The sequence below is a fragment of the Heptranchias perlo genome, chromosome 5, assembly GCF_035084215.1.
Source record: "Heptranchias perlo isolate sHepPer1 chromosome 5, sHepPer1.hap1, whole genome shotgun sequence".
NCBI classification, from domain to species: domain Eukaryota; kingdom Metazoa; phylum Chordata; class Chondrichthyes; order Hexanchiformes; family Hexanchidae; genus Heptranchias; species Heptranchias perlo.
Window position 1 is genome coordinate 103,217,927 of NC_090329.1, and position 27,861 is coordinate 103,245,787.

Below are 27,861 nucleotides of genomic sequence, written 5' to 3' on the forward strand. Positions count from 1 at the left end.
GATACCTGGGATGAGACAAGAGAAAATAAGAGCAAAGAAGGTTAAGACAAAAACTGATATAGGTGTTAAAAATTACAAGGGGTTTTGATAAGGTAAAAATAAAGATTAGGAAAAATTATTTTCACTGGTCAGTGAGTCAGTAACTAGAGGGCATAAATTTAAGATGAGCAAAAGAACAAAGGGAGGGGTTAGAATTTATTTTAAGCACAGGGCTGTTAGGACATAGTAATACCCTACCAGAAACAGCGGTGGACGCAGAATGCAGAATCCATTGTAGCTTTTAAAAGTTAAGTGGATTAGTATTTGTAAAAGAAACATTTTAAAAGGTATGAGGAAAGAGCAGAATAATAGGCCAAATTGGATAGCTCTTCCAGAGAGCTGGCACAGGCATGATGGGTCAAAAGGTCACCTGCTGCGCTATAAAATTCTATAGTTCAATGATTGATATAACATTTCTTCTGTTCACGATTTGAACAGAGCGATTAATCCATTTAATACATACAGATTAATGCCACAGTTAACATATCAACCAGAGGACTGTCATAATATCACAAACAATCATTTTTCAACGAAGATCTTTAAGTTGTAAGGATATGAAATACTGAAACTACAGGAACATGTACAACAGGTCACTTAAGACAAAAACAAAGAACAAATTACACTAACAGTCCTGTGTAGGTACCTCATCTTTGCTGTACATCAGATCAGAAGCATAGAAATTACTTCTGCAACCTCAGATTATTAGAACCACAAAACAAAGTCTTAGCACCAATTGAGTCACAAAGAAAATAAATATGACACCTACCTCAGGGAAATATCCTTTGATCGTTTCTCCAACCCATCTGGAACACTTGCACCTGTGAATGACATTTAAGATTACAATAATAATCCCCTTTTTTAATTATGAAGGTTTAACTATATGCCGAGAAAAACGTTCAAAGACAACATAAAAGGAGACCTCGAGAAAGTCTCTAAATGGCCACTTATTGACAGACACTTGCTTTCTCTCCTACGCATACTGGTGTTATGTTGGCTCAGTAATCACAGCCCAATAGCACAATCAACCTGGGTTATCATTGGGCCCGGAGTTAAAATTACTTTAGGTGTTGCCAAAATCTGGGGGATAATAAAATTGCCTGAATATCATTAGATTACTTGGGTAGTGGAACAGGTGTTGGGTGGTGCTGGGTTGTTAGTTTATCTTAACGGTTAAGCTAGTTTGTCACCAATACGAGAGGACCTGGTGCCCACATGTTGTCTTAAGTGCCTCGAGATGTTTTTCAACGTTGAAGAAGCTATATAAATGGAATTTGTTGTCTGCATGTACAACATAAGAGAAAAGATAAATGTAGCTTGACTGATACATCCTTACAGGAAAATGCCCAAAAAAGCTCCCTACTAACTGCCCAATTCTCCATCTAACCCTGGAACAGAAAGACTGTTTGAATGTTAAAATGGGCCCAAGTTCTCTGCACCCACACAAACTGAACTTTGACTTTCTCGTAGTCAGCACCACCTTCCAATTAATGAACTAGCTGCATCACGAGGGTGCCACACTTTAAATCCACATGCCAATGGGAAATAGATGCCATGAGAGTTTGTCACTGGAAAGGATCAGTAATTCTCAATGCAAATTTAATATCAGGAGTTGATGAGGCTAGGGTTGCCAACTCTGACTGAATGTATTCCTGGGAGGTTTCCTCACATGACCCGCCCCCACGCTCCTGCCATTGGTTGCCCAACACATCCATCCTCACCACACATTGCCTTCCCATGTCAATTGGAAAGCAAAAAGACACTTCATCACCCAATTGGATGATGCTTGACTGTCGGTTAAACAGCCTTTTTTCTCCATCTCCAATATTTTTATAACTAATAAAACAGAAGTGTTCAAAGAAAATGAAAAAAACACAATCTTTTTTAATGCCCCTATGATTTTCTCCAGGGTTGCTCGTAGCAGTGTCCTGGAGATTAATCTTCAATTCCTGGAGACTCCAGGCCAATGCTGGAGGATTGGCAACCGTAGGCGAGGCCCCTAGCTGAGGTGGAGTCAACACAGTCGGTTAATATTTAAAATAGTGTCAGCAAAAATGGCAAGAAAAACTAAATACAAAGAAAAATTCAAGGAACTTTGAGAACACTCTGTGATCAAGACTATAGAAAGAGACAGTTTATGGTCATATGGCAGTTTTAGAATCTTTTGTTGAGGTGGTGATGGCAGAAGGCCTATTCCTGACAATGGGAGAAAAAGCACCCTGCTATATGCAGCAAAGGGTGAAAATCATTAACTATATAAGAGCAGGAATTTCCCAGCTGTTCTTTCCACATGGGCTGATTGCGATATCATATTCCCATGTACCGGCTGTATCAAAAAACAAAGAAAGAACTGACGATCTCAGGACATCCCAAAGCAGCCAATTAAGTATTTTTGAAGTATAGTCACTGTTGTAATGTAGGGAAGCATGGGGGCCAATTTGTGCACAGCAAGGTCCCACAATCAGCAAGAGATAAATGACCACATAGTTTGTTTTAGTGATGTTACTTGAGGGATAAACATTGGCCAGGGCACTGGGAGAACTCTCCTGCTCTTCTTCGAATAATGCCATAGGATCTTTTACGTCCATCTGAGGGGACAGACAGGGCGATGATTTAATGTCTCATCCAAAAGATGGCACCTCCGACAGTTCAGCACTCCTCCAGCACTGCACTGATGTATCAGTCACTGAGGTATCAAATGCTGATGAAAATATTTTCACAAAATTATTTGAGAGATTCGATTGGTTCATCAACAAACCAAGACGGTGAAATGTTAACATGTTTCGATAGTGTTTTCCCAATATAAAATGTTGACATGTCAGATAGGGTTTATCCAATGTATCATTATATTCAGGTTTTCCATAATAAAACAGTGACAGAGGAAGTAAAGTTAATGCGTACAGCAACAGCACACCATACACGATTACAACAGAAGATAAATTAATTTAACTGTAGGAAGGCAGTGACAATAAAAATTGAAGCTGTTTCTATAATGGTCAGTGACAGCTGCTGTGTCCCCTGGGGTTCACTGTGTCTGTTTCAATTTTTTTTGATTACATACCATTCAGTAATGTCTGCTTTGGCACTCTTAAACCTGACTGATTCACAGAAACTGTGAAAAAAGGAAAGATAAAATAAATCATAGCTTTGCAAGCAATGGAATGACAAACAGAAAATTTACGTAGCATATTACTACCGTAAGATAACACAAATTATTAATTCTGGAAACAGGTTCTGTAAAGTACAATATAAAACCAGCAGTCTGATATCAGTATTCACCATGTAAATGCATAAAAAAAAAGGAATTTCCCAGAATTATATTTTATCCTTTGAATTGGCTAGGGCTTTTTCGCCGCTCCCAGGAGATTACATGGCTGCTGGTGGGTGGGAGTATTGGCAGTCGTGTTGCCTAGTTGCAACATGGCTGAGTGAGCACACTCGATGGGCCAGCTGATCTTGTTCTGTTTGTCGTTTTTGTACGTTTGTCAGGTGACTGAAATAGCATGATAAACATAATGCAGCACACAAAGATGCTATAATATTAAATAATGAAGTATATAATGACGGGTGCAAGACTGTAGCAGTTAATGTCAGAAAAGGACTTGATTGTGAGCCAATCTCAAAGCCACAACACGATATAACAATTACTAAAATAAGCAGTCAACTAGATTGTATGAAGTGTATCATTTCTTTAATGTTCTAGCCAGCCATTGTTAAATCTAATCAGAAGTTAGTTTGTCAAGGGGTAACTGCTAATTTAAAAAAAAAATTCTTTCACGTTAACTGTATTGTTAATTGTTAAATAATTAGGCTCAGCTTAAGTTTCTAAACAACTTTTAAAGTTGTGTTGTCACCTCACCTGTCCCCCCTGCCTCTCCCCTAAGGAAGCACTGACTCCTTGCTGAATACAGTTCCCTCGGGTACTTTATCAGATGGCCGATTTCTGTATTTGAACCGAGATGACAAGTTCAGAGAAATCGCCAGCACAGACTCGACAGGCCAAATAGTCTGTTTCCATGTTATAATATTCTATAACTGTATAACAACTGCTTTATAGAAAACTCATTCAATTTATGCAATGAAAATATAGCCACCAGAACTGATTCTGAAATATAACTCTGTTTCCTTGCGGCTGAATCTGCTATGTTCATATTGCAACACAGATTCTGATGGCACACATCTGGGTATTCAGAAGTCGGGAATGAGACTTCAAAGCAGCTGCATGTACATAGTTAGCACAAAATTACACTCACTACCTTTACAATCTGCTTTCCCCAATGTCAGAAAAAAAAGTCTACGTAGATCAGCAATAGAAAGAGGCTGTTGCTAGACTCGACATGATAACGCTGCCAATAACATCCCTTTATTGTTTCCATAGATGAAGTCTAGAACCCAGGAAACCCTCTCAACCAGGGTTTTGGTGCCTTCAACGTTTTTGGTGTCAGGGGTTTACAGGGTTGCCATGCACGCCACTCTTGCCATCGTAGAAAACCTTGTAAAGTAAACGGGACAATAGACTACAATGCATTAAAAGAAAGTTCTACACCTGTAACTGCAAAGGAATTAATAGATGGGGGCATAGCTGGAGCATTCGGAGAGTTGAATTGTGGTGCGACAGTGATCTCAGATTGACACCCAAAGTGGGGGGGGGGAGGGAGGAGGGGGAGTTGGGACAGGAAAGCAGACAAGACACATGAATCAGATCTTTAAAAATAATGAATGATAACAGACTGTACTTAGAAGGCATCACGACCCACCCATACAAACACAGTAAGAAATCTACTCATCCAAGAATTTACTGTCAAAATAATGGTGAAGCTAACGGCGCTCACCGTTATTTATGCACAAATCGCACAGCAACTTAGAAAAATTAGAATAGAAAAATTACTTGCATTCACAATTGTAATCGCACTCATCTTAGAATACAGTAGATGGCACCATAGATTACGCTGGAAGATAACTGAATGTTCCTAAAAGCCTACAAATTAAATGTTTTTAGCAGTTTAACCTCCTGGCAGGCCTATGAAAGCGACAATTTGCAATTATACAAGACCTTTATCATTGCAGGCATCTCAAATTACAGGATGGGGCGGGGCGGGGGGGGGGGGGGGAAGTAAAAGGAAAAGATGCCACGCCATGGGGGGGGGGGGGGGGGGAAAGAGGGGAAGTGGAGGGATAACTGAAAGGTTGGTCAAAAAGTTGAGAATATTTTAAAAAGGTGGTGAAGGAAAAAAGAAATAGTTGTCATCTAAAGAGCAAACAAGTGCAAAGTTTACAAAGCTGAAAATCTACACTAACCAGTTAATGAGAAAAATCTGCATCATGCCAGTTAACATATTATATATATGCAGGAACATAGGAACAGGAGTAGGCCATTCAGCCCCTCGTGCCTGCTCCGCCATTTGATAAGATCATGGCTGATCTGTCATCTAACTCCATATACCTGCCGTTGGCCCATATCCCTTAATACCTTTGGTTGTCAAAAAGCTATCTATCTCAGATTTAAATTTAGCAATTGAGCTAGTATCAATTGTCGTTTGCGGAAGAGAGTTCCAAACTTCTACCACCCTTTGTGTGTAGAAATGTTTTCCAATCTCGCTCCTAAAAGGTCTGGCTCTAATTTTTAGACTGTGTCCCCGACTCCTAGAATCCCCAACCAGCGGAAATAGTTTCTCTCTATCCATCCTATCTATTCCCCTTAATATCTTATAAACTTCGATCAGATCACCCCATAACCTTCGAAACTCGAGAGAATACAACCCCAATTTGTGTAATCTCTTCTCGTAACTTAACCCTTGAAGTCCAGGTATCATTCTAGTAATCCTACGCTGCACTCCCTCCAAGGCAAATATATCCTTCCTAAGGTACAGTGCCCAGAACTGCTCACAGTACTCCAGGTGCGGTCTAACCAGGGTTTTGTATAGCTGTAGCATAACTTCTGCCCCCTTGTACTCTAGTCCTCTAGATTTAAAGGCCAGCATTCCATTAGCCTTCTTGATTATTTTCTGCACCTGTTCATGACACTTCAATGATCTATGTACCTGAGCCCCTAAGTCCCTTTGCACATCCACTATTTTTAACTTTTTACCATTTAGAAAGTACGCTGTGGATGACCTCAGATTTGTCTACGTTGAATTCCATTTGCCACAGTTTTGCCCATTCACCTAATCTATCAATATCGCTTTGTAATTTTATGTTTTCATCTATACTGCTTACAATGCCACCAATCTTTGTGTCATTGGCAAACTTAGATATGAGACTTTCTATGCCTTCATCTAAGTCGTTAATAAATATTGTGAATAATTGAGGCCCCAAGACAGATCCCTGCGGGACTCCACTAGTCACATCCTGCCAATGTGAGTACCTACCCATTAGCCCTACTCTCTATCGCCTTTCGCTCAGCCAACTTCCTAATCAAGTCCGTACTTTTCCCTCGATTCCATGGGCTTCTATCTTAGCTAACAGTCTCTTATGTGGGACCTTATCAAATGCCTTCTGGAAGTCCATATAAATAACATCCATTGACATTCCCCTCTCCACTACTTTAGTCACCTCTTCAAAAAATTCAAACAGGTTTGTCAGGCACGACCTACCTTTCACAAATCCATGCTGGCTCTCCCTGATTAACTGAAAATTCTCGAGGTGTTCAGTCACCCTATCCTTAATTATAGACTCCAGCAGTTTCCCCACAACAGATGTTAGGCTAACTGGTCTATAATTCCCTGGTTTCTATCTCTCCTTTCTTAAAAAGCAGAGTGACGTGCAATTTTCCAATCTAGAGGGACAGTTCCTGAATCTAGAGAACTTTGAAAGATTATAGTTAGGGCATCTGCAATGTGCTCACCTACTTCCTTTAAAACCCTGGGATGGAAACCATCTGGTCCTGGAGATTTGTCACTCTTTAGTGCTATTATTCTCTTCATGCCTGTTGTTTTACTTATGTTAATTTTATCGAGTCCCTGTCCCCGATTCAATATTAGTTTTCTTGGGATTTCCGGCATGCTATCCTCTATTTCGACTGTAAATACTGACGCAAAGTAATTGTTCAACATGTCCGCCTTTCCCCATTGTCAATGACAATATCCCCACTTTCAGTTTTTAAGGGGCCAACATTGTCCAGGCCATCCTCTTTTTCCTAATATAACTATAAAAGCCCTTTGTATTGGTTTAGATATCCCTTGCAAGTTTCTTTTCATACTCTCTTTTTGTAGCTCTTACCATGTTTTGTAACCCTTCGTTGATCTTTGTACCTTTCCCATTCACCAGGATCTGTGCCATTTTTTGGCCTTTTTGTATGCCTTTCCTTATCTCTTACACTGTCCCTTACCTCTTTAGTTGTCCATGGCTGTTTTTTTTTGGCAAGTAGAGTTCTTGCCCTTCAGGGGTATAAACCAATCCTGTATCACGTTAAATGTTTCTTTAAACATTTACCACTAATCATCAGTCATTTTACCCATTAACAGATTTGCCCAGTTTACTGTGGACAGTCTCTGTCTCATCCCATTGAAGTCAGCCTTGCCCAAGTCTAGAATCTTAGCAGCTGATTCACTTTTTTCCCTTTCAAACACTACACTGAACTCGATCATGTTATGATTGCTACTGGATAGATGTTCGCGTACAGTTAAGCCGTTAACTAAATCTGGTTCATTACTCATTACTAAATGTAGTATGGCTTGCCCCCTTGTTGCCTCTAGGACATACTGCTGTAGAAAACTATCCCGGACACACTCAAGAAATTCACTATCTTTCTGACAGTTGCTAGTCTGCTTTTCCCAATCTATGTGAAGGTTGAAGTCCCCCATTAAGACCACTATGCCTTTCTTACACGCTTGTCTAATCTCTGCATTTATACAATCTAGCACTTCAGAGCTGCTGCCAGGGATCCTATACACAATTCCCACTATAGTCTTAGATCCTTTCCTATTTTTCAATTCAACCCATAAGGTCTCTGTTGGCTGCTTACCTCTCGTTATAGCCTTCTTTATCATTGAATTGATTTCATCTCTAATCATTAAGGCTATTCCCAATCCTGACCATCCTGCAGCCATGTCTCAGTAATAGCTATCATGTCATACCCTCCAATTTGAATTTGAACCTGTAGTTCATTTAATTTATTCCTTATACTCTGTGCATTTGTATATAGAACTCTTAGTTGGGTCACACACCCTAGCCTGACCTTCAGCTTTGATGCTGGGTTAATCGCCTTACGCCTTCTAATTTTCACTTTATCTGTAGTGCCTAAAGTACACTTTCTTTCTACTGCTCTACGCTTTTCCCTTTCACTTGTTCTTGAACAACTGTTTGTACTATTTGTATCGTAAATTTCCCCTGGGTCGTCCCCTCTCTTGCTGCTCTCAACTTTACTCCCTTCTGACTTCCCGCTCAGGTTCCCATCCCCCTGCCACTCTAGTTTAAACCTTCCCCAACAGCACTAGCAAACACCCCCGCGAGGACATTGGTCCCGGTCCTGCTCGGGTGTAACCCGTCATGCTTGTACAGGTCCCACCTTCCCCAGAACCGGTCCCAATGTCCCAAGAATCTAAATCCCTTCCTCCTACACCATCCCTGCAGCATTCATCCTGTCTATTCTCCTGTTCCTATACTCACTAGCACGTGGCACTGGTAGTAATCCTGAGATCACTACCTTTGAAGTCCTGCTTTTTAATTTATCTCCTAACTCCTTAAATTCACCTTGCAAGACCTCATCCCTTTTTTTAACCTATGTCGTTGGTACCGATATGGACCATGACTACTGGCTGTTCACCCTCCCCCATTTTTTTACTATTTTTTATGCAAAAAGGTAGCTGTGTACATAAACATATAACAAGTCCCTCAAGTAATAGGTTGCTATGCTGAGAATTAACAGAAGGAAAGGATATAGTCCAGGACCTTTAATTGGATACTGTCACAGTTTAAAGAAAATTTAAGCTTCAGCAGTGATACGAACTCTCATTAAACTGTTTAGACTTCATTTCCATTTACAGCTACATTGTCTCCTAATTATTTTTCCACATTGATGTAAATGCTAATTAAATCAGCTGAAAAGAATAAAAATGGTAAACATCGCAATTAACTCTTTGAAGTGAGCATCGGTTTGACACAGTGGGTTGTATTCGTCTGAGTCAGAAGGTTTTGCGTTCAAGGCCCACTCCGGGGCTTCAGCATATAATCCAACTGAGGGAGAGCAACACTGCTGAAGATGGAGGAGATCTGTAGTTCTATTTATTTAAGTGGTCTATTCAATTATCAGATAATTAAACTTTTGATAATGGACACAGCTATATTCCAAAAGTTAACTTGTTCTTTTTAAATTATTTTATTTTTCTTTATGCATTTATGCCTTCTGTAGTATATTTTGACCGAGCCGTAACAGATTTTTTCCAATGAAATGGTGAAGGTGACCCTATTTTTTTTTTAAAAAATCGACCTTATTATTGACAACCAACTTGATTATTGATAATTACCAAAGTTTTTAACGTAAACAACACACCATCATATTGGCATAAAGACGCACAAGTTTCCCTCTTTTCTTTGCCTCTGGTGACATGATGTGATATTACCCCGCGCCCAATGGCCTCTGCGCAGGCAGGACGCAAGTTTCAGCCCACCCCAGGACTTACCTGCAATCAGCCTTCCTTTTCAGGTCTTGCACATGGAATCAATGCAATTTGCACTTTCCACCACCAGAGGAAGCTCAATCTCTGAAAGGGAGCATGTTTCCTAGAAATCTCTTAAAGGTAGCTTGTACCTGTTATTTACTGAAAATAACAGTCTACTGTCTGCACGGAGTCTGAACCGAGATCAGACATCGCACACGTAAAACACAAATGCAGGTCCCATCCCTATGTTTACACACTGATGAGTTATGTTACAACATTGAATAAAGGTTGCGCACTACTAAATCCCACATCCTCCAATCTGCATGCCAGACCTCACCAATCTGAGTTGGTACCAGACTGCGAGAGTGCATGCACCAAGGTTATCTGCTGATGCACTAGAGGCCTTGGTGCAAGAGGTGGACAGATGGAGGGACATCCTATATCCGCAGGGGAGGTGGGGGGGGCGGGGTGGGCAAGGCAAGAGGCCCTCCAGACATATATCCAAAAGGCAGTGGGAGGCAACGGGGGACGAAGACAATGCCAGGCGCACAGCATCATGAACATGGAAGAAGTTCAATGCTTTGACATGAGTGGTCAAGGTGAGTGAGGTCAACTGTCAAGTGGCGTCTCCTACCAACTACACCAAGCACTACACCCCTTATCCCCCACATACCAACAAACTCTTTCCATCAGTGCTCAACTCTTCCAACCAGATGCTTCCTCTCACCCTTACACATTACCACTGTTTCAAGCCACCCACCCACAACTCACAGGCCACACACACTGGCAGCTATTCAATCATGACAGGCACATCACCCAGACACACGTCCTGCTTTCTTGCAGGAGAAGATGGCACATATCAGGAGGCAGCAAGTGGCAGTGGCATTTAGCCCCTCGAGCTTGTTCCGCCATTTAATGAGATCATGGTGGACCTCTGACCTAACTCCATATACCCGTCTTAGCCCAATATCCCTTAATACCCGTGGTTCACAGAAATCTATCAATCTCAGATTTAACATTCACAAGTGAGCTAGCATCAACTGCCATCTGCAGAAGAGCGTTCCAAACATCTCCCACCCTTTGCATGTAGAAGCATTTTCTAACTTCACTCCTACATGTCCTGGCTCTAAATGTTAGGACGTGGAGACATAACCTAGTACTCAAGTATAGGAGACCTCCAAAAACAGTTACAAATGTCTGGGCAGCCAGAAGCAATAATCCAGCCACTAAGCTGTAAATCCTGCATGGTCCCTTTAAATAGCGCCGGTGTGGGGTCCTCCAGGCACTCTAAGGCACGTTCAGATGGTCGGGGTTAAGACTGTGCGTTGAGTTGAGCTTTAAGTCCCAAAATGGTGTCTATCACTTTAAATCAAATTGAAGCCATTTTCTCCCTACTTTACATGATTCCAGCGTTCGTTAACCGCACCTGCGCAAACTCCTATACCAAGATGGAGTTTGGCACACGTCACGTGCTGGAAACGTGCGTGTGCATCTAAGACACCATCTTGGATGTCGGAGAGGCCGCGTAGCGCCGGAGCAACGGGCGCTACACGGCCCAATTTGGCGCCCTAAATATCAGAAGTCCCAGCACTCCAGGTGCACAGTAACATGAATACCAAAAGGGCCATTCATTTCCCTCATTTTTACTTTTCACTTTTGATACCATAGCTTTAATTTGAGATTGGTTCAATTTCTGATGCAATAAGAAGAAAATTAAAACTACCTTTAGCACCAGAAGCAGGCTTTGAAGCCATTCTTCCTACAAGGCACTCTTTCAGCATGGATTCAGAGTTGACCCAGCGGTGAATCTGAAATTTGAAGAAAACAGTCACGTCAACTGGTGTGCTAAGACGAACATGTATTTCCACACACTATTTTTCTGCAAATACAGAAAATCCTGGAAATATACACAGATATAAAATAGAAAGGATAGATTAACATTTAAGGAAACTGGAAAATAAGCTATATAAGACGTAACAAAATGAAAGGGGGGGGGGGGGGGCGGGGAGAGGGGAATACGTGCAAAAAGTCATCTCTTATCACAAAGAGGCAAAAAATAGGTTTTATATCCTGCAAGGAGGATTTTCTTAAAGCAAGGAAAGTCATGGATTATGTAGACAGATAAACTCAAACAAGGAATGGTATTAAAACAGAAGATGTGAAAATAGCCGAGTGCGGCAGTAAAAAGGGATGGCAAGTAAACTCTAAATGGAGAGGAATGAAGCAGGAGATGGATGGGAGAAACAGGTAAAAAATTGAAGACGACTAAGGCCTGAAGTCAGTAAACTCAATCCGACAGCTTCATGGTCACTTTTACTGATACCAGCTTTATTTATTTATTTTTTACCTGAATTCGGATTCATAGACTACCGCGGTGGGAATTGAACTCACGTTATCTGGATTACTAGTCCAGTAACATAACCACTATGCTACCGTACCTCTATATAGTGGTAGAGTTGGGTGCTATCAGCATCCATCTGAAAGCTGACCCCATGTCCCCAGATCATGTTGCCAAGGGGCAGCATGTAGATGAGGAAAGGGGGGGGGGGGGTCAAGAATAGGTTTTTGGCGGACTGTGGGAGTAATGGTGCAGAGGTGGGAGATAAGCCATTGCAGGAGATGCTTTCACTATGATCGGATAAATAAGAGTGGAACCAAGTGAGGGCAGTCCCACTGAGCTGGAGAGCAGAGGAGAGGAGTAGGAGGTGGATAGTGTGATTAACCATCTCAACAGATGCAGAGGTCGAGCAAGGCAATTAGGGATAATGCATCATGGTCACAATCACAGAGGATGTTATTTGTGAATTTGATCAGGGCCGTTTTGATGGCAGGGACGGAAGCTTAATTGGAGAGATTCAAACATGGAGTTGCAGGAAAGATGGGCACGGATTTGGGAGGCAACAAACTGTTGAAGGACTTTTGAGAAGAAAGAGATGGGGCAGTAGTTTGCAAGGGCAAAGGAGTTGAGCATGGGTTTTTTTTTAAATGGAGAGGGGTGATGACGGCGGTTTTGAAAGAGAGGGGGACAGTACCTGAGGAGAGAGGTTGACTAAAATAAGAGCCAATCTTCACATCTTTTATGCAAAATCTCTTACCTTAAATCAAAAACTACCTGCTGTCAAATTTTGCAATCTCTGCACAGGACCTGAATACTCCAAAATTTATTTGACATTGAAAATTTCAGGTGGTACTCTTTATGGAACACATGTTGAGAGTTTAATTGCAGAGAGCTGGATGAAACCAGTGCATTTCGCAAATCCTTATTGTACTCATTCTGGACAAAATGCAAAAGGAGTTTGAGAGACATTGATTGCGTAAAGGATTAATGAGATGTAAGAGAGGTGGTAAATGGTTTCGCAGTTTAGTGTGACAAAAAACAAGTGCTAATGGTGATATAATCAGAACATTGCAGTTTCAAGGAAATCATAGTTTTGAACAAGGGACCAATGGAGAGCCATTGTCTGTGGCAGCTGCACTATTATCTGTATATTTCCGACAGTAAAAATGGTCTTCTGAATATTTGAATAATGAGCAAGATCTGTGAACACGACATCTTTGTTGAAATGTACATTTTATAATTAGAACAGGTAACTTCAGGTAATAAAATCCAGAAACCACAACATTTTGGATTTCGTTATCATAGAAAGGTTGCAGCACGAAAGGAGGCCTTGAAGAATAACTTGTTCTTCACAACTGCAATTCTAGTACAAAGGCATCAAATTCAAATTTATCCTTATTTCAGGGAAGGGAGGGAATGTAATTTGCAGCAGGTTGCTCATTTTATGGCTGCCAACTCTAGCAGTAGCAAAACACGAGGGACTCAGTCCTCAAATAAATACATGCAGCAGCACAATATTGGGACAGTTGACTGGGGAAAGAAGCACTAATTAAAGCAGTAGGAGGATTTGAATCAGGTGCGATGGACTAGAACGCCAAGCTGGACTGTTGTGGCCCATTTTAACCATAGCGTCCATAGTGAAGGGTGTAATTCCAAGCTCTGGTTGCCTGAAACAATATCTGAGTAATTCATAGCTCGATTGCAATGCATAAGATCAACAATAAAAAAAATGAATCAACACTTTCAAAGTTGATTGCTACAGCACACTATACGGAGATGAAAGCCAAACTGAACTTTTGACCTGAACTAGGTCACAAGGGAAGAGGAGCATTCAATCACAGTTTCCTTTCCCAGAACCACTTTACTGCTAGAATTAAGCAGCTTTCTCACAGGAGAGAAATTTTAATTGTAGAAGATACTTTTTTTTTGTTAATTAGTCGCGGTTTGTTGAGTAAAAAGTGTTATATCCCATTGTAAAGATTTGTATGTTCAACACAGGCACGAGTCCCTATTGTTAAATGGATTTATCTAAGAAATGTTGTGTTTTCTGGGTACCTCTACAAAAAGGAGTTAACGCAAATGTATTTGACAATTAAGGAATTATTAACAGTTGACTACACTTTAAAAGTACTTCATTGGCTACAAGTGCTTTGGGATGTCCTGAGGACATGGAGGCACTATAGACTAAAAACGGAGTTTAAAACCGCATTGGTGTTTTTTCAAAAGGTGATGTTTAATCAGAACAAGGTGCCCAATATCATTCTCTGGTACAGGAGGTTTGCAACAGGACAAAACAAGCTGAATTCACCATGCAAAAACAAACATTTTGTTCATCGAACTTACTGAGACTCAAAAACAAAGCCATGTCACAGTTCTGCCTTTCTCCAAACACTTTTTTCCCTAGTGTTCACATCAAAAGGACTGAAGCAGATTGAGTTTCCTGTGATCTGAAACCTTATAGACGTCATGCTGAGATAGTGTGCCCAGGATTAACAATTACCCCTTTTACTGTGATATCGACCATCGAAGTTCATAGGGGTTGCCCAAAGCATTTTAGATTTCAAAAAGGGAGAAAAACATCACACCTTCAAACCAAAGCATGTCGGCTAAAACTAATGGAACCACACAGGTTTACAGAACAGGAGGCCATCTCGTCTGAGCCAGCTCTTTGCTCGAGCAATTCAAAACTAATCACACTGTCATCGCTCTCTCCATAGCCCTCTATCTTCCTCCGCTTCAAATGTCAATCTACTCTTCCCTTAAAAGAAGCAATGGTCTCGGTCTCAACTACACCACACGACAAAACATTCCATGCTGTAACAACTCTGTCAAGAAATTTCTCCCAAGCTCTCTGTGACAATTTTAAATTGGTGACTTTTCGTCACTGACTCCCCAACCACAGGTAAGGGCTTTTTCCCTCTTAACCATATCAAAATCTTTCATAATTTTAAAAACTTCCATAGTATTAAATCTCTTTTTAGCCTTCCCTAGTCCAGTGGAAACAGGTCATACTTATTACTCCTATGTATTCAATTTGTAAATAAGACATGGCAAGTTTTGTAAAACTCAATATTTAAAATATGAAAAAGTAGAAAGCAAGCCAAGAAGTTAAAACACCCTCTTTAGAATGTACTCTTAGACAGTTTAATAGCAATAGGACTCTTGGGTAAAACCACCTTTCAAAGAGGTTCACAATCCATTGATGATGCAAACATCTAATCCACAGAGTTCAGATCTCCAGGTAGAACTGAAACTGAGTGTCTGGAGCTATAGTTTTCCACGAGATACCTTACAAGTTATAGACATGCCTTTGAAGTCCACAGGCAGCCTCAAAGTACAAGAGAATTCATACCTTGTGGGAAAAGTGTTCATGTTGGAATGTTACTGTCTTTCTTTAATGGTTGAGCCATCAAAATAACTGAATTTGACAATCCCCTGGTCTGTTAACCCACACAAATTTACATTTACACACATTTCAAAACAGTCAGTCCTAGCCATCAAGGATAAATTAATTACTTTCTGGGCAGAGGCACTGATGCAGAGAACCCATCTGAGACAGATATCTTCCATTTCCACAGACTGTGCAGTTAGTTATTTGTACTGACCTCTTTGCTACAGAAATAATAAATTTTATTTTTTTTAAATCAAAATTTACCCTTTCTAAAGTCATAAAAATATGGTATAGAAATACGGACACTGCTATTAGATTGTTAAGAGAGAAAAATGGTTCTAAACATTCCAAAATGGAAAAAAAATGGATTTATGGATTTGTTGTTGGTTTTTCATATCTTCACACTCTTCCTTTGGAGGATAGTGTGAAGTAGTGGAGGGATTCACAGGCTCAATAACAGTCTGACAGGCCGCGACACGACCACTCCTTCCATGGCCGTTACCACCTTTATACTAACTGATTGGGTTGTGGGAGCCCATAAAATCCACCCTTACGACGAGTGGGGGGGGGGGGGGGCCACCCAAACCCACCAGGCGCGAGTATCACAGGGATTTCAACCCAGAATTCAGAACTGGTGCTCCAGTCTCCACTTACCGGGACTGTCTGGATTGGGATTCGAACTCTACACCTTCCGACTCAAAGGTGAGAATGCTACCTCTAAAGTAGAGGTTCGCTCATCAACTGTAACTGCATTACTAGAAGAAAGGCAACATTTTTAAAAATGGCTTCAGAATCAGGTTGACTGCACCAGATTTATAGAATATAAATAGCTGCGAATTTTTTTGTTATACTCATTTTTTGAAAAAAGTATTTTTAATTCCCCAGTTAATGAACAATTCAAAAGTAATCAACACTGTACTACTAAGCAGCACTTTCAGTATAGAAATGGTAACTCCTGCACAAGATCATTTAATAAAAACATGTACATTACCTACAAGACAACATGCTCAGGGGAGGATATAGGATCTCCAAAACAGTAAAACATCATTACATCAATTGAACAGTACTTTATTCACAAACATAACAACAGTGATAAATCAAACTTCAGTATGAAAAGCTTCCTTGAAGGGTGGAATTTCAAATTCTGTTTGCAAAAAATGGTCCCAATGACTGAGAAAAACATACAGGTCTGTAAATCACGTTCTACTTTAGTCCCAAAATTTGAGAAATTACTCTGAAATAATCTTCTAGTTGACAAATTCACCTGATCAAATAATTCCGTTCCATCAGCTCCTGCACCTCTCATAAGTTCCTCCTCTCCTCCAGGGTGATATTCCAAATAAGGTGTCACATTGTAAACCATGCCTAAAAAGACAAATATTGTGAACTGTTAAAGAGTTCATATATGAGACACACATTATTCTGTTCCTTAGTAATTGCCTTTTGCAAAGCAATATTTACAAACAAGCTATCGCAGACTGTTGCTAGTCTACAGCATGTCAATGAATGCAAGTGGATTCAATACCAGATATTCATTTCCCAACCATATGTCAAAGCTGTCCAACATTTTGAACACTCACTGTTCAAATAGTCCTTTAAAAGAAGTACCCCAACATAGCAAGGAAGGGAACAAAACATGCCGCCTTGCAATCCACAGAAACCCATGTAGGATGGGGGCCATATTGAGTTACATTGAGTCTACAGCACAAACAGGCCATTCGGCCCAACTGGTCTATGCCAGCGTTTATGCTCCACATGAGCCTCCTCCCAGCCCTCTTCATCTAACCCTATCAGCATGCCCCTCTATTCCTTTCTCCCTCTTGTGCTTATCTAGCTTCCTCTTAAATGTATCTATGCTATTTGCCTCAACAACTCCTTGTGGTAGCCCGTTCCACATTCTCACCACTCTTTGGGTAAAGAAGTTTCTCCTGAATTCCCTATTGGATTTATTAACATCTATCTTATATTTATGACCTCTAGTTTTGGACTCCCCCACAAGTGGAAATATTTTCTCTATGTGTACCCGATCAAACCTTTTCATTATCTTAAAGGCCTCTATCAGGTCACCCCTCAGCCTTCTCTTTTGTTTTAGAGAAAAGAGCCCAGCCTGTTCAGCCTTTCCTGATAGGTGCAACCTCTCAGTTCTGGTATCATCGTTGAATCTTTTTTTGCACCTCTCCAACGCCTCTATATCCTTTTTACCATAACTGTGCACAGTACTCCAAGTGTAGTCTAACCAAGGTTCTTTACAAGTTGAACATAACTTCTCTGTCTTTCAATTCCGTCCTTCTAGAAATGAACCCTAATGCTTGATTTGCCTTTTTATGGCCTTATTAACCTGCGACGCTACTTTTAGTGATTTGTGTATCTGTACCCCCAGATCCCTTTGCTCCCCTACCCCATTTAGACTCTTACTATCCAAGCAGTATGTGGCCTCCGTATTCTTCCTACCAAAATACACCACCTCACAGTTATCCATATTGGGACTGAAGTTCTAAAGAAATTTCTGGTCTTACGTACTTGTCCAACTGTAGATAAATATATTGAAAGAGGAACTAAAGAATTGAATATAAAAATACCCAAGCCATCTATCCACAAAAATATCTAACAGCATATTTTACTGCTTCTTGATGAATGAATTCTTTAAGCATCTACATTAGATGAATTACTGATTTAAGCAGATTCTAGACATATGCAGGATTCCAGCTATTATATATGACAATAATATTTCCCGGGTACAAGCAGGGCCAAGTGTAGAAATCACTTTTGAGCCTAGAAACTTTAAAAGTTTTACTTACTGGAATTCATTTTTAGGTTGGCAGTATTTTTGGAAAAGGGGTGAAAGAGACATCTTTGCCTCCATTATGCCTTTTGTTCTTCACCCTCTCTTTCTTTCAATTGATTCTTTAATTTTTTTGCCTTATACCTTTTTCAAAATTTATCATGCATTCCCCATCGTCCTTCTTTTAAATAATGAAAAACAAAACCCTTTTATTGATTTTTCAGTGTTAATCATAGAATTATACAGCACAAACGAGGGCCATTCAACCCGTTGTGTCTGTGCTGGCTCTTTGAAAGAGCTATCCAATTAGTTCCATTCCCATGCCTTGCAAATTTTTCCTTTTCAAGTATATATCTAATTCCCCTTTAAAAGTTATTATTGAATCTGCTTCCATCATCCTTTCAGGCAGTGCATTCCAGATCATAACAACTATGTTATGGTGATTTTTGATCAAAACATTGCCTGCTACTCTGCTATGTATTTCTACTCTGTATTTAACTAGATGAATGTAAGGAGTCTTACAACACCAGGTTATAGTCCAACAGCTTTATTTGAAATCACAAGCTTTCGGAGCTTTCCTCCTTCGTCAGGTGAGCTTTCCTCCTTCTTCACCTGACGAAGGAGGAAAGCTCCGAAAGGTTGTAATTTCAAATAAAGCTGTTGGACTATAACCTGGTGTTGTACGACTCCTTACATTTGTCCACCCCAGTCCATCACTGGCATCTCCACATCATCTTTAACTAGATGTTCAGCAGGATAATTGTTAAATAAATGTTTAAAGTAACAGTTCAATATTGCGTGCTGACCAGAATTATATTGCGAAGTACTTCCTAAAATTAAAAATCAAAATAACACTTTACTCAACTTGCATTCATATTGCACCTTTAATGTAATAAAACATCCCAAGGCACTTCATAGGAGCGTTATCAAACAAATCTTGACACTCATCAGGATTGGCTGCCATCAGCTATTAAAAGGATTACTTCAGCTTTCACAAACACTTATCTACAACATGTAAACAATTTTACAACACCAAGTTATAGTCCAGCAATTTTATTTTAAATTCACAAGCTTTCGGAGATTTTCTCCTTCCTCAGGCAAATGTTTCAAGATCTTGAAACATTTGCCTGAGGAAGGAGAAAATCTCCGAAAGCTTGTGAATTTAAAATAAAATTGCTGGACTATAACTTGGTGTTGTAAAATTGTTTACAATTGTCAACCCCAGTCCATCACCGGCATCTCCACATCATATCTACAACATGTTATCCAACCTCAACTAAAATACCTTTCAAAGAAAGGGGCAGAAAGGAAGCAATGCAATTATGTATGTGTGAGGCATGTGTTGCTTGAAATCAAAACAAAATGGTCAAAACTGCAGATAATAATGGACAGGACTCAACTCGACTATCACTGAAACTAGCAGTGATGATCAGCAACATGTTACATACAGTACATTGTATTTGTCAACTTCAGACAAACGAAAACAACCAAAGGAACAAAATACTCCAGTCAAATTTGCAGCATGTGCGTCGGCTTGTTTTAACAACGCTACACAGCAAGTTTTCTCTCCTATTGATGGCTTCGAAGAAGCAAATCTGAAACCAGGATTTAGAACCAGGAAATGGAAATCTCTGCTACCAATCTTAGGAAGTCATTTGACAAACATGCCAGATCCTGCTCACATCCACTTTCTATTTCATTTAAAAATGTTTTTCTCATTTCAAACATTTTTCTCACACATACAAATATTTCAAGCTGTTTATTTTTCCAGAGACTTTGTTGTTCAACTGAAACAACAGTTACTGATACAATGACTTTAGGGCTAGTTTACCAAGTGTCCTAGTCGATCCCAGTTAGTGAAAATTGGAATTGTTTTCAATAGATACCTTTGAGAACAAAATTAATTATTCCCAACAATTTGCATTATAAAGCGCCTTTAACATAGTAAAACGTCCCAAGGCGCACCACAGGAGCATTATCAAACAAAATTTGACACCGAGCCACATAAGGAGATATTAGGACAGGTGACAAAAAGCTTGGTCAAAGAAATAGGTTTTGAAGAGCTTCTTAAAAGGAGGAGAGAGAGGTAGAGAGGTTTAGGGAGGGACTTCCAGAGCTTAGGGCCTAGGCAGCTGAAGGCACGGCTGCCAATAGTGAAGTGATTAAAATCAGGGATGCGCAAGAGGCCAGAATTGGAGGAGTGCAGAGATTTTGGAGGGTTATAGGGCTGAAGGAGGTTACAGAGATAGGGAGGAGTGAGGCCATGGAGGGATTTGAAGGATGAGAATTTTTAAAATCGAAGTGTTGCCGGACCAGGAGCCAACGTAGGTCAGCAAGCACACTGTTACATTACCTATGGTCTGTATCTCGGTAACAGGATGGACATGCTGTTTAAACTCTTCTGCCATCACCTTGTAAATCAATTTCAAAATTCTCAAAAAAAATAATGAATTAAAAAAAACAGGTTGTGGCAAATTCTAATGCAGACCACAAATGCCCCCTTGTGTTCATAACACAGAATACAGGTACTGATTGACAATAAAGCAGCACGATATAGGCCAATCCAGTGAAATCTACAGGACCCTGCCATTTATATTTCATTAGGGTGGCTTAAATGACTTAACTGGGCCAGCCATATAAATACTGTGGCTACAAGAGCAGGTCAGAGGCTGGGTATTCTGCGGCGAGTGACTCACCTCCTGACTCCCCAAAGCCTTTCCACCATCTACAAGGCACAATTCAGGGGTGTGATGGAATACTCTCCACTTGCCTGGATGAGTGCAGCTCCAACACCACTTAAGCAGCTCGACACCATCCAGGACAAAGCAGCTCGCTTGATTGGAACCCCATCCACCACCCTAAACATTCACTTCCTTCACCACCGGCGCACTGTGGCTGCAGTGTGTACCATCCACAGGATGCACTGCAGCAACTCGCTAAGGCTTCTTCGACAGAACATCCCAAACCCGCAACCTCTACCACCGAGAAGGACAAGAGCAGCAGATACATGGGAACAACACCACCTGCACGTTCCCCTCCAAGTCACAAACCATCCCGACTTGGAAATATATCGCCATTCCTTCATCGTCGCTGGGTCAAAATCCTGGAACTTCCTTCCTAACAGCACTGTGGGCGAACCTTCACCACACGGACTGCAGCAGTTCAAGGCAGCGGCTCACCACCACCTTCTCAAGGGCAATTAGGGATGGGCAATAAATGCCAGCCTCGCCAGCGACGCCCACATCCCATGAAGGAATAAAAAAAAAAGTACCTCAATTTTGTTTTAAAATCTTTGAAACTTGCATTTTCAAAACCCTATTTTTCACCAAATTCCGCAAACGTTAAATAGAAACGGGCTGATCTCATGCGGAGTTGCACACACAAAGTCAGACTATATGTTATTTGATAAGGACAGGAGGATCTTCTGGTACAATGGAAAATGTGCAATTTTAGATGAATACAGAAATTATATTAAAAAAACTTGGTGGTAGCAAGTCAAAAAAAAGCAAATGGATGGTAAAGGTTTAGTGATCAATTAAGTGTTGAAAAGTTTCAGAAGGAACGTTAGGGTGTATCATAGAATTTGGTACTGGTGAGTGCAAGTTAATGACATGAGGTCCGAACAGGAAAGAGTGAGCAGGGGCTGTTACAAACGAGTGAATGCTGAATGAAACCAGTGAGGAAAGGTAAAAAATTATATATAATCAGGGTGGGAGTCTTGGGAACATTTATGCTGTGTGAAGTTTACTTGGGTATGGTAGTATAGTAGTTACGGTACTGGACTAAAAATCCAGAGAACGCAACTTCAAATCCCACCATGGTAGTTTGGGAATTTGAACTGAGTTTTAAAAATCTGAAAACAAAAAGTTGGTATAGTCCCCACCACTTATAGCAGGCGTGTTCATGAGAACGCAATTTACCCAGTATACGCGATGGCCAGTATAATGGAGTAGAGCTAAAAATTTTAAATCATATCAATGACAGTTTTAAAGATTGCGAAGAGAGGACAGTTAAAATTCACACTGCAGCATGCGATATAGATAGCTGAAACATCAATAAAAACAAAAACACAGCAGGTCTGCTGGTACTGAACGAGAACAGGTGGGCTCATATTTCGGATGACTATACATCTGGACATTACTAACTTAATAAAAACATGATGTGGAGATGCCGGTGATGGACTGGGGTTGACAATTGTAAACAATTTTACAACACCAAGTTATAGTCCAGCAATTTTATTTTAAATTCACAAGCTTTCGGAGATTTTCTCCTTCCTCAGGCAAATGCCTGAGGAAGGAGAAAATCTCCGAAAGCTTGTGAATTTAAAATAAAATTGCTGGACTATAACTTGGTGTTGTAAAATTGTTTACAATTAATAAAAACAGCAATGATTCAACAAGTGATTTAATCTGTTTTATTTAAGCTGATGGGCTGTAGGCACAAATTCACTGGAAAGGTAAAAGAGTTCTTTCTTTCTTTGCATTGGTCAGTCTGCCCGAAAAAAAGAGCTAAAGGCGCTATAGCCGGCAACTTTGAAATCACCATAAATGCAAATGGATAATGGTTATGATTTTTTGGCCGACATAAGCAACTGCCTGCGTTAAACGTGGACGTTTTAAGTGGAGGGAACTGTGTCAGTAAAAGTGACCGTGAATCTGTCAGATTTTCATAAAACCCAACTGGATCACTAATGTCCTTTAGGGAAGGAAACCTGCTGTCCTTACCCAGTTTGGTCCATATCTGACTCCAGTCCCACACCAACCTGGCTGACTCGTAACTTCCCTCTGAAGTGGCCTAGCGAGCCTCTCAGTTATATCAAACCACTACAAAGAATACTGCAGCAGTTCAAGGCGGGGGCTCACCACCACCTTCTCAGGGCAACTGGGGATGGACAATAAATGCCAGACTTGCAGTGACCGCCCCCCCCCACCATCCAGAGAATGAAAAAAAAGTTTTAAAAATGTCAGGAGTAGGACTAAAAAGTGAAGAGCAGCAATTAAAAAACACGGAGTGGGACTGAATGGAAGAAAACAAATACTGGGAGTGGAAATGAAAAAAAAATTCAAATTGGGAACGAGATTGAAGGAAACAGAAATACTGGGAGCTGGAATTAAAAGGAAGCAGCACAGATGTGGTTAAAAACAGATACACTCGGAATGGCACAAAAGCACAAATACTGGAAGTGGCAGTAAATTAATAACAAACGCAGAATCGGGCTAAAATGAATAGTGAGCTATAGTTTAAAAAAACACTGAAAACAGGAGTGAAACGGAAACAGATCTATACTTAAAAACAGAAACACTGCAAGCAACACTCAAAAAGTACACAAATGCTGGAAGTGGGACTAAAAGAAACAACACCAGTGTCCTAATTTTATCCTCAAAAAGCCAAATGTTGCCATCAGACTGACAATTAGCCGATGTAACATCCTTCATGAAGGGAGAGAATTGGTAAAGCAGGTAACAATAGACTAGTGAGTCTAATGACAGTTGTGGGCAAAGTCTTAGAATCCATAATCCAAAATAAAATTAGTGGGCATTTAGCAATGCATGGGTTTATCAAGAACTTTATAATGGCATTGAAATATTGGGATCAACATCCGAAATCTGGTCATACATTAATACCCCACTTAGAACAGTGAACCCTGCCAACTCTTGGACCTACTGTATGCCAGGACAGTCATCGTCCTGCCAAGAGACCCACTACCAACATACTGGATTGCCACTCGGTGAAGCTGGCCCAGGATTAAAATTGAGAATTTCTCCTCAAAAGTCTTTTTTTCTCCCCACATTTTTTTTTAAGTAAAACTATGTGCATGATTTTTAAAACATTCCTGTTTAACCGAAGTCATGTTCCACATCTCCCAAATCACTACTTTAACTGAAGCGTCTCCTTTTAGCTATCAATCCTCAAGAAAACAAACCTATAATACTAAAACATCTGTTCCTACCTCTGATACACATCCAACAGTCATTCTTCTTATTGTGTTTAGCAAGTTCTTCGGCTGTTACCTCAATAAACCTTCCTCTCAGCCCTGACATGTCCTTTCCGCTCTTTGTTAGACGGATCCAGTCCATCAGACTTCGACCTGGCTTTAGCTGTACCTTTAGGGGATGAAAAGAACCATTTAATGAAGACATATTAGAAAAGGCACACTATTTCACATGAAAATTCTGATCACTATAAAGGGATTTAATAAATGGAAGACAGCATAACCCCACAAGATTTAATTGGTGATAGTTATTGAAATATAATTTCCCTGTAAACAGCTGCAGTTTCTCAAGAAATCTGCAATAATGATACTGCATTTGGTAAATCATACAAAATTTTATATATGTAATCCTTGAAATTACAATGTTCATACATTTCTCTTGTAATTTAACTCTGATTTAATTACAACTTTTCATTTATTCTTAGTTGCTATGTACTCAAATCAGTGTAGTGCAAGCCTGAGAAAGCCAAGGTACCACTGTATAGTGTGCTCTGGTCAGACCACACCACACCTTGAGGACTGCATCCACTTCTGGTCACTTAGACACAGGGGAGATACTCAAATAATGACCAATGTAAAAAAGCTGTAGCTAAAGCTGACAGGATATTGGGTTGTATTAATAGAACCAATGAAAGGTCATTATTTTGACATTATACAGGTCGCTGGTCAGGCCGCACCTAAAGTACTGTGTCTAGTTTTGGTCCCCACACATGGTGGAAAAAGTCCACAGGAGAGCTAGGAATCAAAGAATCTCAGCTACTCAGATAGACTCAAGGACCTTGATCTATTTACTTTAGAGCAGCGTAGACTTAAAGGTGACCTGATAGAGGTTTATAAAGTAATTTAAGAGCTGGATGGCGTTCAAACGATTGGGGAGGACCAAGGGAAATGAGTTTAAACTATATAAAAGAGTGGGAATAGACGGGATGTTAGGCGGTTCTTCTTTTCCCAGAGGGTAGTGAGCCTCTGAAGTACATTGCCAGCTGGTGTAGTGGATGCTGACTCTCTGCATGCCTACAAGAGGGTGCCGGACCAGGTCTTGACTGGGGCAGAGATCACATCATATAGGTCTTTATAGATAACACTTGGGCAATCTCCTGAACTGGTTTCGATCACCTGAGGGGGTTGGAGAGGAATTTTCCCAGAGTATTTTTCCCCTTTATTGGTCCTGGGTTTTTTTTTCTCTCCCAGGAGATTAAATGGCTGCAAGGAGGAGGGTAAAGGGAGTGTCAAGTCATGATGCTCCAGCCATCATGGTGTGGGACAGGCTTGATGGACCAGCTGGTCTTTGCCTGCCCGTTAATTTTATATGTTTGTAAATCCTGAGAAGAAGTAAATGCAGAGAAGAATCAATAAATTTATCCCTGGTGTCAAAGGATTCAGTTCTAAAAAAAAGACAGGAGAAACTTGAGCTTCCAGCCTTAAAAGCAGGCAGCTGAGAGGTAACTTTATAAAAAAGATATACAGGATAGTAAATAAATGGTATAGAAAAGGCAAATCCAACTACTTCAAATTAAATCATACTAGTAGGATAAGGTGGTATAGGTCATATTAGCAAAAGGTGAACACAGGACTGATGTCAGGAAAGGTCTTGCTCACAAACAGTGATTAATATCTGGAATGGGCTTCCAAACATGATACCAGCTGAGCATAGAGTTATAAATTCACATTTATTTTCACACAATTTCACAACAAAAAATTCAAATGTGCAAGAAAGAAAAAAACACTAAGTTCCTCTTTTCATTGCTGGCTGGCACTGTTCTCATGCAGTTTCCCTCTACAGCAGCCAGAAAAGGTATCAGCCAGCAGCATTCACATTTATCACTGGGCACCTCTGGAAACATCACAAAAACCACTTCTTTAAATGGGTGGAAGCTGCAGTATAAGTTTATTTACTTTACAGTGCTGACCTCAAAATGAGGGCTATTGAGCACAACAATGCAGCCGTAAAGAGGCAGTAGTATCACTTGGCAAACTGACTTGCAAAACATCAAATTTGTAACAGTTTCAGAACCTATTCACTGCATCTACGCAGAGGGGAGGGGGACGGCCCGGCGGGGGAGGGGGGGGAGGGGAGGGGGACGGCCCGGCGGGGGGGAGGGGGACGGCCCGGCGGGGGGGAGGGGGACGGCCCGGCGGGGGGGAGGGGGACGGCCCGGCGGGGGGGAGGGGGACGGCCCGGCGGGGGGGAGGGGGACGGCCCGGCGGGGGAGGGGGGGACGGCCCGGCGGGGGAGGGGGGGACGGCCCGGCGGGGGAGGGGGGGAGGGGAGGGGGACGGCCCGGCGGGGGAGGGGGGGAGGGGAGGGGGACGGCCCGGCGGGGGAGGGGGGGAGGGGAGGGGGACGGCCCGGCGGGGGAGGGGGGGGAGGGGAGGGGGACGGCCCGGCGGGGGAGGGGGGGAGGGGAGGGGGACGGCCCGGCGGGGGAGGGGGGGAGGGGAGGGGGACGGCCCGGCGGGGGAGGGGGGGAGGGGAGGGGGACGGCCCGGCGGGGGAGGGGGGGGAGGGGAGGGGGACGGCCCGGCGGGGGAGGGGGGGAGGGGAGGGGGACGGCCCGGCGGGGGAGGGGGGGAGGGGAGGGGGACGGCCCGGCGGGGGAGGGGGGGAGGGGAGGGGGACGGCCCGGCGGGGGAGGGGGGGAGGGGAGGGGGACGGCCCGGCGGGGGAGGGGGGGAGGGGAGGGGGACGGCCCGGCGGGGGAGGGGAGGGGGACGGCCCGGCGGGGGAGGGGGGGAGGGGAGGGGGAGGGGAGGGGGACGGCCCGGTGGGGGGGAGGGGGACGGCCCGGCGGGGGGGAGGGGGGGGGAGGGGGACGGCCCGGCGGGGGGGAGGGGGACGGCCCGGCGGGGGGGAGGGGGGGGGAGGGGGACGGCCCGGCGGGGGGGAGGGGGACGGCCCGGCGGGGGGGAGGGGGACGGCCCGGCGGGGGGGGGGGGGGGAGGGGGACGGCCCGGCGGGGGGGGGGGGGGAGGGGGACGGGGGGGGGGGGAGGGGGACGGCCCGGCGGGGGGGGGGAGGGGGACGGCCCGGCGGGGGGGGGGAGGGGGACGGCCCGGCGGGGGGGAGGGGGACGGCCCGGCGGGGGGGGGGGGGGGGAGGGGGACGGCCCGGCGGGGGGGGGGGGGGGGGGAGGGGGACGGGGGGGGGGGGGGGAGGGGGACGGCCCGGCGGGGGGGGGGGGAGGGGGACGGCCCGGCGGGGGGGAGGGGGACGGCCCGGCGGGGGGGAGGGGGACGGCCCGGCGGCGGCCCGTCACCCAGACCCGGCCCCGACTCTCTCACCTTCTTCCTGCCGGCGGCGGTGGAGGCAGAGGCCGCCGAGACCCGCTGTTGAGAACCGGGCGCAGGGAACTGAGACGGGACGTTCAACATCTCCGACCTCTTCGGCAGTGCCTTCAATTATTATATTAAATTGGGGGGGTCGTTCGTCCCTCCCTCCCGGGTTTGGCCCCGTCAGACAGCCCCTGGTTGTCACCCGACTCCCTGCTTCGGCCTCTGGAAGTCAATGAGCATGCGCGGTGGAGAGTGGCATTATGGGAGTTGTAGTCCCCCCTCCCCCCATCCCCCCCTCCCCCCCCTCCCCCCACACAGTGAGCAACAATGAGCAGAGTGTCTGTTGACACCACTGTTATAGTCAATGAGTTGGAGGTGGCAGGACTCAAAACAAAGTCTATTTCTCTTCCGTGCAATCAATTCTCTGCGCCTGGGTGGCTCTGGAGATGG

At 42.8% G+C, this 27,861-nt stretch overlaps 1 protein-coding gene across 3 annotated transcripts in view; it reads right to left on the minus strand.

Annotated features, from left to right (window-relative positions):
• Window positions 1-27,629, minus strand: part of cyb5r4 (cytochrome b5 reductase 4) — a 113,559-nt gene extending 85,930 nt beyond the window's left edge. Inside the window, exons 1-6 of one of the 3 annotated variants that reach the window (XM_067984942.1) lie at window positions 27,421-27,629; window positions 24,097-24,250; window positions 16,629-16,729; window positions 11,359-11,443; window positions 3,098-3,148; window positions 806-857 (exon numbers count right to left, since the gene is read on the minus strand). In XM_067984942.1, coding sequence (XP_067841043.1) covers window positions 806-857; window positions 3,098-3,148; window positions 11,359-11,443; window positions 16,629-16,729; window positions 24,097-24,250; window positions 27,421-27,510 — 533 coding nt within the window. In that variant the 5' untranslated portion in view covers window positions 27,511-27,629. Of the gene's footprint in view, window positions 1-805; window positions 858-3,097; window positions 3,149-11,358; window positions 11,444-16,628; window positions 16,730-24,096; window positions 24,251-27,420 lie in introns of those variants that run through there. The other 2 variants (XM_067984943.1, XM_067984944.1) reach the window with 2 other exon arrangements.
• Between the last annotated feature and the right edge of the window lie 232 nt (window positions 27,630-27,861).